This window comes from Stegodyphus dumicola, chromosome 3 (assembly GCF_044657685.1).
Source record: "Stegodyphus dumicola isolate Sdum_Otavi_A_Nest chromosome 3, ASM4465768v1".
NCBI lineage: Eukaryota > Metazoa > Arthropoda > Arachnida > Araneae > Eresidae > Stegodyphus > Stegodyphus dumicola.
In genome coordinates, this window is record NC_140770.1 from 1776549 (window position 1) to 1795384 (window position 18836).

General features: G+C 34.4%; 2 protein-coding genes across 10 annotated transcripts in view; one reads left to right on the forward strand and one right to left on the reverse strand.

Moving 5' to 3' along the window:
- LOC146997883 (uncharacterized) overlaps positions 1-18836 on the reverse strand; it is a 144324-nt gene that overhangs the window by 20894 nt on the left and 104594 nt on the right. The gene's annotated exons all lie outside the window — the stretch shown is intronic.
- LOC146997884 (uncharacterized) overlaps positions 16633-18836 on the forward strand; it is a 135301-nt gene continuing 133097 nt past the window's right edge. The window contains exon 1 of one of the 7 annotated variants that reach the window (XM_085812510.1): positions 16633-18831. In XM_085812510.1, coding sequence (XP_085668636.1) covers positions 18734-18831 — 98 coding nt within the window. In that variant the 5' untranslated portion in view covers positions 16633-18733. The remainder of the gene's footprint in view (positions 18832-18836) is intronic. The other 6 variants (XR_015040090.1, XR_015040088.1, XR_015040087.1 and 3 more) reach the window with 6 other exon arrangements.

Below are 18836 nucleotides of genomic sequence, written 5' to 3' on the forward strand. Positions count from 1 at the left end.
AATGATCTTAATAAATAAATTAACCAACTTCCCTTTGCAAAATCTTAAGAACTCAAATGGTATAAAGGAGGTTAAGAACTTTGTTTCCTAAAAAAATCACTCAAAACTTTTCAGTATCTTAAAATCAGTGAAATGAGCAACAAAGAACACAAAAGAATACAAAAAACAAAAAAATTCTGGAAAGCAAAGTATAATTAATGATAATGCAAAGTATAATTAATGATATCCCTTGTAATGTTGCGCGCTTCCAACCTGCACGCAACAATAGTGGTGACTGCTAACAACTGGAAAGTAGACAAATTCTTGAGAAGGGTTTAAATCCCTTTTTATTCAACTTTAGAAATTACAAATGCGTGCTCTTGACGCTCGCAAACTACGCCGACCCGGCGGTAAAATAAAAATAAAAAACTAAAAAAAGAATAATAACATGTGACTAACTACGAGGCTCTCTATACGTAACTAACCTCACCGCGTTCTAAGATACCGCTGATAATTCAGCAAACTTCTGAATATTACGTTGAAAAATTAACAACAAGAACTTAAACGCGTGGTTCTTCAATTTCTAACTAACCACCTCCACGCTCGTGCAGCAAGAAACACACTTTCGAACTCGTTTCCCTTCTATTTAACTCAGATTACTTCCGCTGACAATTTGAATCCTTTGCGCGTTCTACTAAAATTTACATACTCTGGCATTGGCAATTCCAGGGGAAAGTAAGGCTTAACAGGAAAGATAGTTTAAACTTAAAATAAATATTAGTTAAAATAAATATAAACCCTACATTTCCCGCTGCCAGAATTTGGAAAACTTGGAAGCAGGTCCTAGAAACGACCTATTGGAAAGTTTCCACAATTCTGATCTAAATTTTAAGAGCCTCGTTGACATAAAAAAAATCTGTTATCTCACAAAAGGTAGAACAAATTTCTGTAGATACTTATTTAATTCTCTCTTCTTACAGCAACCTTTCCCGGACTTCAGCAATCAATCTGTTCTCTTCCTTCCAGTATCTGGAAGGAATAAGTATCAGTATCTTTCTAAATACATTATAATTTACACTTTCTTGACACTGAATAAGTTTTTGTTTTTGAACGATTTATTTTCCTTAGTTACTGCTTAATTCACATTCATTCAAGTATTCAAACATGAATTTAACTTTACCCTGGCTCTCCACCATGTGAGGAGTCAAACGGGAATATTCGTGTTTTAGTATTGCAACACTTCTCCTAACCACAATGATTTGTTAGAATTCAACGACCAAATAGACACACCTTACTCGACATTATACAAGTCGATGAGCTACTTTAACATTCTTAAAATTCAAGTGTAGGTGGAGAACATTACAAAACACATTCATTCTAAATTCCCCCTCATTTATCTATAGACATGCAGGCTTTCGCTCTAAAGCATGATTTTATCTACAGTTTAATAATTAAATTTGAATTCATTGCTTTTGAGCATTTACTTTTAGCATCTAAAATTTTATGCTTCTAGACTAAATTCTACTTTTACATAACTTTCAAGCATTTACGTATATTTACAAAATTCTAATACATATGATTTTTACAATTTACCATAAAATGAATAAGAGAAAAATAAATTTTTACTTTACTCATTCTTCGCCAAGCTGGAGGCACTGAAACTAAAGTTGTTATTAATACAAGAATACGAAGTTATTTTTATCTTCGGCCAAATTTTGGCTTTAACATAAAAGAATTAGTCTTTCGACCAACAGAAACTGCTTGTTCCTAGATTTTATACTTAAAGAAAATAATACTTTTGCCTTAGCTAAATAAAGTAAAATAAAAGTAAATCTCAACCGAGACACATTGACTTTCGTCAAAACATAGAACTTTGTATTTACGCATAACATTTCGGAACAAAAGAAAAAAAATGTTATAGAAGATTTTAACTTATCTTTGAGTTTTCGATGATTGTAACTCCGACATTCTCTTCTGGCAGAACTGCTCCCATGTTATAGATTTCATTGACGTCAGTCGTCTCCTTAGGGTCCTTCGAGTGTCGTCCACGTTGCTTCTTCTTTTTCGCCCTCTGCATGCTGGCCTCTTGGAGTGGTAGTCGTCGGGTTGCTGTCTTTTCCGTTTTGCCCCTGGACGGCTGGTCTTGGCGTCCTCCGGTCTTGAATCGTGCTTGGATTTCTTCTGTTGGTGGTGGTCTTTTCGTTCCTTCTGCTGTCTTTTCGTCCTCGGGAACGGCGGCCTTGTTTGCACCTGACTCTCTGGCCCTGGAAGCGTTCTCCTCGATGTAGAATTTCTACTGCGATAAGTTGTAAGTGGTGTTTTCCTCTTTACCAAAGTGTCTTTACGCGGCGGCTTTGCTTTCTTGTATTTCTTAAATGCTGGAGTCTGACGTTTTCATTTCTTCTTTTCGGTACCGTCGCATGACTTATAGAACGGCTAGGTTTCTCTTCTTGTTCTCTGCTTCTTGGGTTGTGGAACGGGTGACGTTATTTCTGGACCTTCTACTTCATTTACGCTTGAGTCCTGCAAGAAACTTTCAAGGATTTCAAAATCATTTTGATTATAATATTTTTCACCTGCTCGGGACTTGCTTTACAGATTTCCCCTCTCTCGTTGTTAAGGTACAATACGACTCCCTTGATTTCCTGAATTACATAGGGCCTTCAAATTTTGGAGCTAACTTTGCAGTAAAATTGTCTGGGGCACTTGATAAAGAAAATTTCCGCTTCAACACTTTATCTCCAACTTTAAAATCTGCTTCACGGCGTTTTCTATCATAGTATAACTTTTGCCTATTTCTTGCCGTATCCGATCTTTTAACCGCCTGGTCAATAAGTGTTTGCACATCTTTCTGTTTAAATTCTTGCTCTCTTTGTTGCACAAAGAATAATTTATCTAATGGCGTAATTAACTTTCGTCCTAAAAATAATTCTGCTTGGGTTTTCCCGTAGTATCGTGATTTGCCGTTCTTAAAGCATAAGCTAACATATTTATGTAGCCATCCCAGCGCTTGTGATGTGTGCTAACATAACTTGGAATTATTTTTACAATGTTTTTATTAACTCCTTCTGCTATGTTTGCCTGTGGTCTATACGGAACCATTTTGATATGGCGTATGCCAAGTCCAGTGCATATGTTTTCAAATATTTGGCTAACGAATTGTTTACCGTTATCGCTATGTACTTTTTTCGGTGCACCGTATTTATGTATCCGTGTAATGTATCTGTGTAAGAATGCATCTGCGACTGTTTTGGCTGACGCGCGTTTAAGTGGAAGAATTTCTGGCCATTTTGAAAAATGATCTACAATTACTAAAAGAAAACGATTTTTATTTAACTCACTCTGGGGGAAAGGACCAAGAAGATCTTTGCCTAAAATTTCATTCGGAAATGTAGCGCGAATGTACCGGCCGGGCTGTAATTAATATCATTTATTAACTGACATTTATTGCAGGACCTGACATACGCAGTTACTATTTTGTATATTTGCGGGAAATATACCGCTTCGCGTACCCTTTTTAAAGCCTTTCTGACCCCTAAATGACCCGCTGTTTTCGCGTCGTGTAATTCCATCAAAATGCTTATACGAAGCGAGGCTGGGATGACTGGTTTGTATTCCAGATTTTCGTTTGTTGTTTTCGTATAAAATAATAAATTATCTATTATTTCATACTTTTCTGCTCTATTTCTTATCTCATCGATATCTGTGTGTTCAAAGCTTTCGGGGTCTTTCAAATACGCATAGATACTTCCAAATTCAGGATCAGCTTTCAATTCAGCAATAATTGTATCGCTAGAGTCTAAAATTTTTGAAGTCAACACAGCGCATTTAAGTTCATTGCCTTCATCGTCCAGTTTTATACGAGAAAGTGCGTCAGCTACATTGTTTTCCTTACCCGGTTTATATTTGATTATGAGATTATATTCTTGGAGTTTTAAAGCCCATCTTATTAACCTGAGCGTTAGGTTTTTCCCCGAGTAAAGTCTACCAACAGCCGCATGATTCGAAAAGACTGTTACTGGCGCTTTGCCGAAATAAACTCGAAATTTGTGTACAGCCATTAATACGGCTAATGTTTCTCTCTCTGTAGCTGTATAATTCCTTTGTGTATGATTCAACGTTTTACTAAAAATTGCCGAAGGATGGCCATTTTGCATAAGAACCGCACCCACAGCATAGTCCGACGCATCTCCTGCAATTTCCAGGTTTTCGTCCCCCTCCGGGAATTTCAAAACAGGGGCATTGATAAGCGCTTCTTTTAACCTTTCGAATGCGGTATTTGCTTCTGCTGTCCACATGAATTTACTTTTCTTTCTTTTAATTACTAACAAGGGTTCAACAATATTAGCAAAATCTTTTATGAATGGCCGATAATAAGAACATAACCAGAGGAAAGGAGAAATTTTCTTGGCGGTGTTGGGAGGTGGGAAATTCTTGATTGCTTTTATTTTTGAATCTTGAGTTTCTATACTCTTTAGCGAAATTTTATAACCCAGATATTTAAGTCTTTAGTTGCGAACTTGCATTTTAAGGCGTTAATTGTAAGACCGGCCTCTTTTAATAATTTAAAAACTTCTTCTAGATCTTTAATATGTTGTTCCAAGATACTACTCTTTATAATTATATCATCTAGATAGATTAAAGTCGATTTTCCTAGGACAAGCTTTAGAACAATATCCATAGCTCTCTGGAATGTTGATGGGGCCCTACACAACCCAAAGGACATGCGTAAAAATGCATAAGTGCCCGATTTTGTTATAAACGCGGTTTTATGTATGTCTTCGGGTCTCATAGCTATTTGATAGTAGCCAGACGTTAAGTCCAAAGTAGTCATGTATCTTGTAGATTTAATCTTTCTAATAATTTCCTCTAGAACCGGCAAAGGGTAAACTGGGAATTTAGTAATACTATTAAGTTTTCTGTAATCGATAGCAAACCTCCAAGCCCTTTTATCCGAAGGAGGAAACTCGTCCTTTTTCTTACATAGTACGACTGGACTCGCGTACTCACTATTTATGGGCGTTATTATTTTGTTCTTTAACATTTCCTGAATATGTTCTTCTATGATTTGGTCTTTTTGTTTATCATAGCGGTAAGGTTTAGTCCTACAGGGTTTGTCGGCAGTTAACTGTATCTCATGCGTAACTATTTGACAGCTACCAGGCCGTTCTGAAAACAAGTTTGAAAAAGTACTCACCACTTGCTGGATGGCTTGACTTTCATGGTCATTCAAATGGCTAAGCTCAACTTGCGGTTGTTCCACTGATTCCACCACCCTCCGATCCATCTCCAGCACGATAGAACTTTCCTGAAAATTCAGTTTGGCCTTCGCGGCTTTTAAAAACTCCATACCTAAAATAAGTGGATTAATTATTAATTTTTTACTACAATAATTAATACTTTAAGGCTTTCGTTTTGAACTTGAATTTTTAAAGATAGTTTTCCAATACAATGACAAGTTTGTCCTTGCGCTGCTATGATTTCTGTGTTTTTATTTTTAAATAATCGAAACCTATTAAAGTTCTTAAAAAAAATATCACTCATAAAATTACCTTCTGCTCCTGTATCGATGAGGGCTTCTACTGGTACATCGCCAACCAGGACTTGTATAATTGGTAACTGTGAGTTCTTTACGATGACCGTATTTAAGTGTCTTCCTGAGGGTTTTTTCAAAACTTCCGGGGTCTGGACCCTCGCTTTCACAGGCCCCTCTACTCGTTTAAAGCTTTTCTTTCAACTTCTGCCTTCTGGGTACGCGGACGGTTGTTTTCAAATTTCCTTTTTGGGCCTTGACCTTCGAGTTTCGATGACCTTGCTTGATAGCACTTTCCCCCATAAGAGCGGTTTGCATTTCTGGTCTGCTCATTTGAAGATTGTCTTCGGATACTTTGAGAATACGATGCCCCTCTAGCTTTTTCCGCTATTCTGCGATTTTGGAACTTGACCGCTAATTCGAAGAGCTCCTGCAATGTGCTTAAGTTTCTAATTTCGAAGTAGTCTTGAACAGCAGGTAACAATCTTGGTAAGATTATTTCAATAATCTCCGCGTCGGGTTTCTTCCCATACAGCATATCCGTCAGCTTAATTTTTCGCAGAATAAAGTCCGTCAACTCTTCTATATTCCGTTGATAAAAACTATACAGTTCGGCTTCTAACCTTGCTCGATCTTTCACTATGGGGAAGGCCTTTAATAACGATTTTTTGAAATTTTCAAATGTATATGTCTGGCCTCCGAAATCCCCTAATAAAAATTTGCCTATATTCTTGCCACCATAGCGCGGCCTGTCCTCTTAGTGCAGATGTGGAGATGGCAACTTTTTGTCTTTCAGGCACAGGGTAGAGCTGGAAGTGATTGTCGAGGCATTCTAGAAATATCGCCACCGAATTTTTTCCTTCGAAATTGACGTTTGGCTTGATTGACGCTGTCATCGTCTGGACCAGGTATCCGAATCCTTCCAATTGGCTTGCCATTTCTTGTTGTTCTCCAGCAACTTCCATCCAATTTTCGGCCATTTCAGTTCGACAAGTGTTAAGGCGCTAATGTTATGTTTGCACGCAACAATAGTGGTGACTGCTAAGAACTGGAAAGTAGACAAAGTCTTGAGAAGGGTTTAAATCCCTTTTTATTCAACTTTAGAAATTACAAATGCGTGCTCTTGACGCTCACAAACTACGCCGACCCGGCGGTAAAATAAAAATAAGAAACTTAAAAAAGAATAATAACAAGTGACTAAGTACGAGGCTCTCTAAACGTAACTAACCTCACCGCGTTCTAAGATACCGCTGATAATTCAGCAAACTTCTGAATATTACGTTGAAAAATTAACAATCTGGCGAGGCAAGCACACAGGCCGAAACGCGTGGTTCTTCAATTTCTAACTAGCCACCTCCACGCTCGTGAAGCAAGAAAGCACACCTTCGAACTCGTTTCCCTTCTATTTAACTCAGATTACTTCCGCTGACAATTTGAATCCTTTGCGCGTTCTACTAAAATTTACATACTCTGGCATTGGCAATTCCAGGGGAAAGTAAGGCTTGACAGGAAAGATAGTTTAAACTTAAAATAAATATAAACCCTACACCCTTAATGCAAATAATTATTATCATAATAAAAAATTAACCAACTTTCCGTTGAAGAAAAAAAAATATGCAAAACTTTTCAGTATTTTACAAACAGTGAAATAAGCAAAAATTAACATGAAAACAACTCAAAAAACATAAAATTCCGCGCAGAATTTTACTCTACAGAACAACTTTATCAAAAAAATCAATAAAAATGTATTATATATATATATATATACATGACAATGAAATATGCCGATTTCTTAAAAACAGTGACATAAGAAATATGATGAAAAATTGTTGCCAAACCCTTATTTCTAAAAGAATGAAACTATTCAAAATGATGCGATTTCATCAAAAATATATCAACAACAATAAACAGGAAAATTGTTGCCAAAATCACATTTTTAAAGATGTGAGATGTGCGAAGTGTACTCGGAAGCTTCATTTAAACATATTTTTAAAAGTACAAAATATTATCAGTTTTCCAAAAGTTTTTTGTAAAAGCAGTCGCAAGGATGAATGTTTAACGTGTCCAAAAATCAAAGAAAAATAAACTGTACATTTTTAAAAATAAACATTTTTAGAAAATATCCCGTTGAAAATGTGTTAAGCTCCATTTGTTAAATAAATTCGTATTTAATCGATTTATTGAAACAAGAAATTTATTTTAAGTTCGTAAAATATCTAAGTGCTTACGTTTCATGACGATTTGAAAATGGAGTGTGTAGAGTAAAATCTCGCTTTCCTATAGCCCATTATGTCTCAAAATGACGCGGTTTCGTCACAAAACATAAAATAAAAAAAAATTCGAATTCGAATTTCGAAAAAATCGCTTCGAGGTGCACTGGCCCTTGTCTAGATACACCTCATGTAGCAAATTTTGTAGCCCTCTGTCTATTAGCTTACGCGCAGCGCGAACGAAAGAAACACACACAACACACAGACAGACTCTTTCTTTTATTATATGTAGAGATATCATATGGCAAATTTGGAATAATTCTTAAAATAGAAGAAAAATATATGTAGAATAATACATCAAGTATACAATAACACATAATGTGCCATTATAACAAAATTTTGAATTTTCCAAATTTAGAATAAAATGCTAAAACCGAATATATCATGACAAATACTGAATAATACTTAAAATATAGGAAATAAAATATAGCTTAATACATAAAGTATAGAATAGTACATAATATATCATATAATAAAATTATAATTTTGAATAAAGTGCTAAAGTATAGGATAATATATGATATATCATATAATAAAATTAATAAAATAGAAGTATAACATGTAGAAGAGAATAAAATTTTATTTTAGAGTTCATGATCACAAATAGTTTTCAGTATTCATTAGGCAGAGTTCATAAGTGACTAAAGTGTTCATGATTACAGAGATCATAAAAAGTTTCTCGTTTAAGTTCATATATTTTACATGACTCATACAATATTCATAGCTCATTTTTGTCATGACACAGCAAATTAATATCATGACTCACCTTTTCAGTTCTAGTTTACTCTGACGACTCAATTTTTATATTTCATTCTGTTTATTATGGATTTTGCAAGGCTTTTTTTATTACGATCAGTACAAATAAGTATTTGTGACAAAGATCGATAATTATCTTAAAATTCTACAAAGGTGAAAATTAAATATTTTGTTATATTTCGTCTGTTGTAGATGGGGTTACTATGCATAGATTTAATCCAATTGTGTTACGTTTTGGTGAATTTGTTTCATATTAGAATGAAGATGTTGAAGTTTGCTGTTTGTTCTTTTGAATTATATATCAATATTTCTGGGTGCGCGAATATGAAACGTTTTCTTGAGAGGAGATGAGAAAAGATAGTGATCACTGTCTCCTTTCTAGCAGCATATACAGAAGTCAGTGTCTATTAAGTTTCTTTGATGAAAATAAACACGATATGGCCCATGGCCAGTACTATTACATGTTAAAAAGGATTATGTACTCTTGGCGTCAGTATTCCAATAGGGGTAGAACTAGTAATTTCATCGACCTGTAGATGCGTTATTCCATTGTTCTTGGCATATTTGGGTAATTTGTTCTTTTATGGGCAGTCGAAGATAAGATTTGGGAAATTTCGTATATAGAAAATTGCTTTCTTGATTAGGAACAGCTTCTTTGCAAGTTTGTCAAATGTTAAGTTACCGGCATTTCTACTATGGCCTCGTATCCATGATATATGAATTTTTAAATTATCTGTTGTTTTAGAGAGGTTATTGATGTCATAAACAATAGAAGTCTGATTTTCTGGGTTAGAGATAGCATAGATGGCAGATTAACGGTCAGTATTAATATTTGATTCTATAATTAAATACTTCAATTGAATTGTTTTTAGTTTTAGTGTTTATTGCTGTTTTTATTTTTGTGTGTGATACAGCAGGAGATGTCTATTGTAAGGAGCAGGGCACATTTCGTAATCCTCTGTGATATATATGGTTTTGTTATAAGTAATATTATGGCGAAGTTCATATATTGTAGAATCAATTGCTTCCTGAATGGATTCGACATGGAGTGGAATAGTTCCAGCTAAGATATTAAGAGTAGTTGTGGAGGTATTTCGAAAGCCTCTGGAAATATTAAGATTAAATTGTCGTTGTGTTGAGGTAAGAATTTTTTTTTCTTGTGGTTATAGGGAATGCCCAGATGGCAGAGCCGTAGGTAATCATTTTGGTTATTACTGTACGACATAGTAATTTGGTGATATGGCGATTTAAACCTCAGTTTGTGCCATGCACATGTCGAAGATTTTGACTTATAGAATGTGTGCGAATTTTAAGTTCTTTGAGATATTCGATAAGATGTTGTTTTCATGTATTATAATTTCCTAGGTATTTGATTGATTTAGTATGCTTGATTTTTTTCGCCATTTGTTTTAACAGAAAGTTGCTTAGTAAGATTTTATCCAGGTTTATTATTTGTCATGATTCTAGATTTGAAGGATTAAATTTCAAGTTTAATTTTCTTGCATTTTTGCTGGAATATGGCTATTATTTCTTGACAATTTCTTCGAAGGATTAAGTAGGACCTTCCACTGATAACAAATGCGGCATCATCGGCGAAAGCAGTAATTTTAGGAAAAGGAAGACAGGCACTTTTTATAATTTTATTAAATGTAATATTCCATAATTCTGCGCTCATACATGCGCCTTGTGAACATCCACGAACTTGTTTTCTTCTGATTAAAGTATTATTATATAAAATGAGATTATGGCGATTATCAAGGAAATTATTTGTTATTTGATAGATATTATAATTACATTCAATATTTCTAAGTGCTTCTTTAATTGAAGGCCGCCATAATGAATCAAAGGCTGATTCAAGATCTAAGCTGATTATTGCGGAGTGTAGGTTATTGATTTTATTAACATCGATTTGATGTAGGACTGCACTGGTTGCATGAATGGTAGATTTTTGCTGCCTAAATCCATACTGATTTTCCTTGATGAAATTTTGATGTTGAAATTGGTATTCAAGTCTTCCTATAATACAACGTTCAAGAATTTCTCCAAGAGCTTTTATGTATAATTTGAATGCAGATTCTATCTGGTCCAGGAGCATTTTTGTTATTGAGTTTTTCAATAATTCGATTGAGTTTCATGGATGTAAATGGGATATCATTTTCGTGGAAGTAGATTAAAACGAATTAATCTTTGTTCAGTTGAATCATCATATATGCGTTCGTTTGGTAGAATAACATCTAGGATGTTTTCTAAAGTGATCTTCGTAACATTTTTATCATTATTTCCCGTATTAGTGACTGTAAGTTGCGTTGGGTGGAAGATTTTGTTGGTTTCAATTTTGTACAATGAGCCATACGTATACTGGTTGTTTGAACAATAGTTGCACTATGCTTAAAGCTTTGCAGACATTATTTGCTTTTTATATGAGGCTTTTCGTTTTTTGTATTTTTGAAGTCGGTTTAGTCGTTCTTCATCATTTTGCGATGATTTGAGATTTCTTCGTAATGCTCGTGTTTTGTGTGTTTCTTTGCGGAGTTCTTTCGTCACCAGTTGATTTTTATAATGGGAATTGATGATCTTTTGAAGAAGGTACGTTCTTAGGTATCTTGAAACTTTCTGATAAGTTCCTTGGTAATATTATTAAGTTCTGTTTTTTTTTTTTTTTTTTTTTTTTTTTTTTTTTTTTTTTTTTTTGTACACAGAATAATAGAATTTAGAAAGTCATTTGAAATTGAATTGAACTTTTGTTGAAATTTCTTTTCTTTGTTATTATTGATTTTATATCTTGTAAGTGCAGTAAAGGACGTATATTCAGTTATATCAAAAGAGATATATTTGTTATCAGATTCAGTGTTCATCTAGTATTGATCTGTTGTTAATTTTATTATCAAGATGTGTTGCAGAAATAAGAAGATCAGTCCAATCTTTATTGTAGGTATTATCAAAGGTAGGTCGGTCAGTAAAATGATTATGTAGAATGAGATTGTTTGCATTTAAAAATTCTTCAAGTATTTCTCCTCTGTGGTCTCCTCTGATCGGTTTGTAAGTATCCCCATTAAGTACTATGGGAGTTAAAGTCTCCACTAATAACATGCGACTATTATTATTGTTGTAAGATTTCATTTAGTATGGATAAGTTTTGATTTGGATTTTTGACGGAGATATATAGATACTAGTAATAAGAAGCTGAGATGCATTAGTATTGATTAAAATTGTGATTATATCTCGAGTATTAATCATTATTGTAGAATTCCATTTATTGTTTGGAATGAATATGGCTGTACGAGGAGATAAAACACCGGTTCAAGCATGACGTTGAATAATTGTCCAGTTATTTGGAATTTTTCCTAGTCTGCCAGTGATGCAATAAGATTCTTGTGTTATAATAAAATCTGCCAGATAATCTACTTGATACTGACTTAGTTGGTCGGTGACGGTCTTCTCTCTTTGAAGATTTATTTTGAGAAAGCGGATGACATTATTATTCTTTTTATTGATGGAAATGGTCTATATATAGTCTGAAGGATCTTGTATTATTGTTGATAATATGTATTGGATTTTACTCGTCTAACTTCTGTTTGACATGTGGACCAGGAAATAGCTAAAGCTGGATGTTTACACTCAAAGTTATTCACTTATTACAATATTTCATTTTTTATATGCTCGGCTATCCAAAATTTCAAGAGCTTTCCGGATATTTTTTTTGTCGAGTTTTTACTATACATACATTTCAGCATTTACATCGTCAAAATTACACAGACACATACTTGAAGTGAATTTACTTTTACAGCTAAACACAGGAACTGGAAAACACTTATTCGGAGATTGTATTTCTTTTTCGTTCATGAAAATCAAAGTTCATTACACAAACATGCATTCACACTGCACAAGCATGTATGGAAATTCTTAATACATTTAGTAAATAAATCAGAAAATATTTTAATGTATAACAAATGAATAGTAAGTAACTAAGCTTTTAGTTAGTAGTTAGCTTTTAGAACTAGTTAAGAAGCTTTTATAAAACAGAGCATAATAACACAGTTACAAAGATATTTAATGTTATAAAGTTAGGTAATTTAGTAAATTTCAGTTGTTCATCAAAGCAATGAATTATGAAGTTCCTTGTGTATCTTTATAAATGAACTTTATTGCTGTTTTAAGCAACTTGAACAGCAATAAACTGTTCAAGTTATTTTAATAATTTTGAAATATATACACTAAAAGAAACAATAAAATGTATTAATCTATTTGTCAAACTTGATTTTGGCACGAAAGTCTGCAGAATGCTTCGTAGTTTTTAAGCACATAGAGGCACTGCAATTCTTATTCCTTGATCTGAAGTTTTCTGCAATTTTTTTTTTTTATTATTTAAATTGCTGTATTGGCACACATATAATTTTTGTATAGTGGCTTCAGATGTGGATAAGTTTTTCAAACACTTTCGTTTATTTTACTGGCGTCGCTGAATTTTGCGATGAAATGCAGCACATTTATTGCCGATTGCATTTATCACCTTCCAGACTTTTCATACTGTTAATGTATACATCAGCAGTGAATTATTCTCCTCTTTCCTCAAATACACTACGGCGTTAAACAATAACCATTCACTAAAGATTTTGCGTAAATTTCCACTCATAATAATTTAAATTGCGAAAATCTCACAATTAGCACCTAAACACACTATTCAGGAGCACAATTCTTTCGAAAGCGCACCGTAGTAGTCAAAAGTGGGGTAGGCGTCTTGCCAAACTAGTCGATATTTCCGTGACGTCAAAAATTTGAAAAGTGGGGTAGGGTTTGGAAATACGCGTCTCCTTCCCTATGAGTATTAAGATATAGGTACTTTCGCCTCAGACGAAAGAAAAAAAAGTTCTGGGACTTGTATATATTATTTTCCATTTTTACTGTACGATACTGTGTCAAATCTACGATAATGTGTAAAAGATATGCCAAAATTATTAGTTGCTATTATAGCTTATCCAACGAAAACTTCATCTGTGGCCGATATATGGCGTTGTAGTGACCCAGTTATTGCATGAGAAATAATTATTTTTTATTTCATATATTTGTTCATGTGTTTAATTATTTTATAAAATTAACTTTAATATTTTGTTAATATTCATATTTATATTTAAATTTCTTTATGCTGAATGGCAACTAGTTCTAGTTCTGATTCATGATTGCTAGGTTTTGGTTTCAAAACGTTGCTCGTAGCGTCGCATTTCGATAGCTGGAAAATAAAATGCAATAACTTAGCTATTTGTTTATAATTCATGCTGTTACTAGTCATAAATTAATTTTAAACATTAGTAGCCAAGGCTACATCGTGGTGACCCTGATTAATTTTCGAAATGTCAACAAATGACTCTTCTGAAACTGCTATGAAAGATACGATACAGTCACCGGAGCTTCATAAGGTGAGTGTGAAAATACCTCCTTTTTGGATTGATAAACCGGAAATATGGTTTTTTCAAGTTGAAGCTCAGTTCAAACTTAGAAATATCGTTTCAGAAGAAACGAAATTTAATTATTTAGTTTCACAGCTTGAACCTAAGTTCGTCGAAAATATTTGGGACATTGTAACGAACGATAGTGCCACAAAATATTCGGATGCTAAAATTAGGTTATTACATTTATTCAAAGAAAGTGAAAATGTACGGATTAAACGTTTGATTACTGGTATCGAACTTGGAGACATGAAACCAAGCCAACGTTTGCAGAAGTTGAGATCAGTTGCTACTACAGATGTGTCTGAAAATCTAATCAAAACTTTATGGCTGGAGAAGCTACCTGACGCCATAAAAAATATATTATTAGTTAGTGATGAAGATGTAACCAAGTTAGCGTCTATGGCAGATAAAATTAGTGATATGAATCGGAAACCAGAAGTATTTAGTACTAATGCTCCTTCTGTTCCCGCAAATGATTTGTTGCAAAGAATTACCTTTCTTGAACAAAAAATTGATCAAGTAACCATTCGCTCAAGACGAAGGGACTCGGATTTACGTAATTCACGTTCACGATCTCGAAGCCAACCTCGTAAACGATATGACCCTACTGGCAAATTTTGTTTTTATCACTTTCGTTTTGGAGCAAAATTCATTCTAGAGAAATGCAAGCCTCCGTGTGCTTGGGTAAAAAACGATTTCAAAAACCAGGAAAACTCGAATCTGCAGTAGGTTCAGCGGCAAACGCTGCTGCAGAAAATATGAAGGATTGTCGCAAATTTCGTTTATTCGTTCGTGACCGAAGATCAAATTTGCACTTTCTTATTGATAGCGGAGCTGACGTAAGCATAATTCCTGCTACTTCACAGAATAAATGTAAAACTGAATATAAACTGTATGCAGCTAATGGCACAGATATTTCCACTTATGGCATAAAAACGCTAACTCTTGATTTGGGATTACGTCGTGATTTTCAGTTTCCATTCATAATTGCTGATGTCACAAAAGGTATTTTAGGAGCTGACTTTCTTCACAAATATAAATTGCTTGTCGATATAAATAAGAAAAAATTAATTGATGGCGTAACACAGCTTTGTGTCCAGTGTGATGTCGCTGCTATTTCCAGTGATTACTCAGTAACCACATTAAATAAATCCATAAAAATTTTCGATTTACTGTCGAAATATCCCGAAATTTCTAAACCTAACCTTTTTCCTACACAAATTAAACATGGTGTTACACATTTTATTTCGACTGTTGGTCAACCCGTTTATTCAAAGGCACGACAGCTCGATCCAAAACGCTTAGCTATAGCTAAAGAGGAATTTAAATTTATGCTTGACAATGGAATAATTCGTCCATCAAACTCCCAGTGGTCAAGCCCCTTGCACCTTGTTACGAAAAAGGATGGTTCATATCGTCCTTGCGGAGACTACCGACGATTGAATGCGCAGACGATACCTGATCGATACCCAATTCCTCGCATTGAAGATTTTCATCATATTTTAAGAGGTACAAATATTTTTTCTAAAATTGATTTATTCAAAGCTTATTTTCAAATTCCCATTGCAGAAGAAGACAAATGTAAAACGGCTATCATCACTCCTTTCGGTTTATACGAATTTAATGTAATGAGTTTCGGTTTAAAAAATGCTCCTGCAACGTTCCAAAGATTTATTCACGAAGTCTTTAGAGGATTAGAATTCGTTTTTCCCTATTTAGACGATATACTCATTGCATCCAGTACCCATGAAGAACACGAAAATCACCTTAAATTAGTTTTCGAAAGATTACATACATTTGGGTTAAGAATTAATGTTTCAAAATCTGTCTTTGCTGTTCCCCAAATCGAGTTTCTAGGCTACCTAATTACACCTAAGGGTTCCCGTCCTTTGCCAGAAAGAGTTCAAGCTATTACTAACTACAAACGACCAGAAACAATTCATGAACTTAGAACCTTTCTTGGAATACTTAACTTTTATCGTCGTTATATAAAGGATGCAGCGAAGAATCAAGCATTGTTACATGCGTATCTCAAGGGAGCTAAAAAGAGGGACAAACGTAAAATCGAATGGACTGAAGAAGCTGAAAAACAGTTTGAAACGTGCAAGAATGACCTGGTGAACACGGCACTGTTGTCTTTTCCCAATTCTGAATTACCTCTGGCGTTATTTACAGATGCTTCAGATACGGCGATTGGCTCAGTGTTGCAACAATATGAAAACTCCTCGTGGAAGCCAATAGCATTTTTTTCTAAAAAATTAAGTGATACTCAGCAAAAATATAGCACCTGTGATAGAGAACTATTAAGCATATATCTTTCAGTTAGACACTTTAAGCATTATCTAGAAGGAAGAGTATTTACAATTTATACAGATCACAAGCCCTTAATATTCGCCTTTCGTCAAAAACTTGACAAAGCAACACCTAGACATGCTCGCCAACTTCAATACATCTCCCAGGTTTCGACTGATATCAAATATTTAAAAGGTGAGAATAATATTGTGGCGGATACGTTATCTAGAGTTAATGAAATTTCATCGATAGATTATGATAAAATAGCTGATGAACAAACTCAAGATGAAGAACTGAAGAGTTTGCAAACCACTACTTCCTTGAATTTCAAGCAATGTTCTCTACCATCGGGGAAATATTTGTGGTGTGATACATCAACTAAACATGTTCGGCCGTATATTCCTCAGGCTTTCAGAAAACACGTCTTTCAAAGAATTCATGGTTTATCACATCCAGGAATAAAATCGACTATGAAATTAATGACATCAAAATTCATTTGGCCTAACATAAAAAAAGATGTACAGTTGTGGACAAGAACCTGCATTCATTGCCAAAAAGCTAAAATCAATCGGCACACCAAAACAAAATTAGGTGAGTTTGAAGTATCACCAGGAAGATTTTCTGTCATCCATATCGATCTCATAGGACCACTTCCACCATCTAAAGGGAATATTTATTGTCTTACTTGCATAGATAGATTTTCGAATTGGATGGAAGCAATTCCTTTAGAAAATATTTCTGCTGAGAACGTCGCAAGAACCTTTTATAGCAACTGGATTGCGCGTTTCGGAACGCCAAGTAAACTCATTAGTGATCGTGGATCCCAATTTAAAAGTGATACATTACGAGCTTTGTCCAAAATCTGTGGCATCAATTTACAACACACTACTGCCTACCACCCCTCGTGTAATGGCAATGTTGAGCGCCTTCATCGAACATTGAAAACAGCATTAAAAGCCCACAACAACATATCTTGGACGGACACGTTACCAACAGTACTTTTGGGTTTGTAAACTATTCAACAGCACTATTCAAGAAGATACCAATCATTCTATTGCGCAAGTAGTTTATGGCCAGAGTCTCAGACTTCCTGGCGAGTTTTTCAGCGAACCAAGTATCCAGACAGCATCGGAGACTTTTGCTAATAAACTCCAGAAACAGATGGAAGTTGTTGGACCGAGACTAATTCGTAAAAATTCATCTGAACCGATATTTGTCCATAAAGACTTAAAAACTTGTTCTCATGTGTTTCAGCGAATAGATCGGATAAAAAAAACCTTTGGAACCTCCTTATGAAGGACCATTTCCTGTTATTGATCGCAAGGACAAATATTTTACTATTAGCACAAAAGGAAAACATGTTAATGTATCCCTGGATCGCCTGAAACCAGCATATATTTTAGCTGAGGAAAATTCTCAGTTGATACAACCTGACTACAGTAATTTGCAGAGACCGGACTCAAATTCGGATGTGAATCAAAAACCTTCTCGCACAGGCAGAACTATACGTTTACCTGTTAGATTCAAGGACTGACTAAATTATTTTGATAGTGGTTAACACTGCAATACTAGTTACTACCTATTTCTCCATCTTCGTAACGTAACTTAGTTACTGGTGGGGGAGTAGTGTAGTGGCCCAGTTATTGCATGAGAAATAATTATTTTTTATTTCATATATTTGTTCATGTGTTTAATTATTTTATAAAATTAACTTTAATATTTTGTTAATATTCATATTTATATTTAAATTTCTTTATGCTGAATGGCAATTAGTTCTAGTTCTGATTCATGATTGCTAGGTTTTGGTTTCAAAACGTTGCTCGTAGCGTCGCATTTCGATAGCTGGAAAATAAAATGCAATAACTTAGCTATTTGTTTATAATTCATGCTGTTACTAGTCATAAATTAATTTTAAACATTAGTAGCCAAGGCTACAGCGTCACCCCTGATCAACTTCTTCGCAACTGAAGACTTTGCACTTTTATTACAAATGCATACGACTTTTCCAGTTTATGGAATTTAACGAACTTTTACAGGTCCTTAGGGGATTGATAAACATGTAGTGGTAAAGGCCCTCGGGTCGAACACTACTTAACGAATAATGATCTCTGATCTCCCCGTTGAATCACTATTATAAATGTTCGTTTTACTTTTCAAACTGTTGCCACCAAATGTTAGAGTCTTGCATTATATTTGAAGAAATTAAATAATGAAAAATTAGAGTAGCTCCTAAACACTATACCATCTGGGGGGCAAGATCTTTTTATTATAAATTAATTTTAATAGAAAAGTTATTTTAACATATGTGCGTTTAAGAAAAAAGAGCAGGGAAAATTTCCCAAAAACGCAAGCACGTGAATGCATAGTTTGGCAGCATAGTTTTGTCGAAAATTGCGCGATTTGGCAACGTTGAAACGTAAAGCTGATTCGCTGGTTGTGTTTGCGCCAATGAACAAATGTGTTATTTACCGTGTGCTTTTCTTTTTAAAAGTTCCGAGACTTCAATGGATATTGATGCGGGTGATGAAGAAGAACGCTTCAAAAGGCTTGCTGTGTATG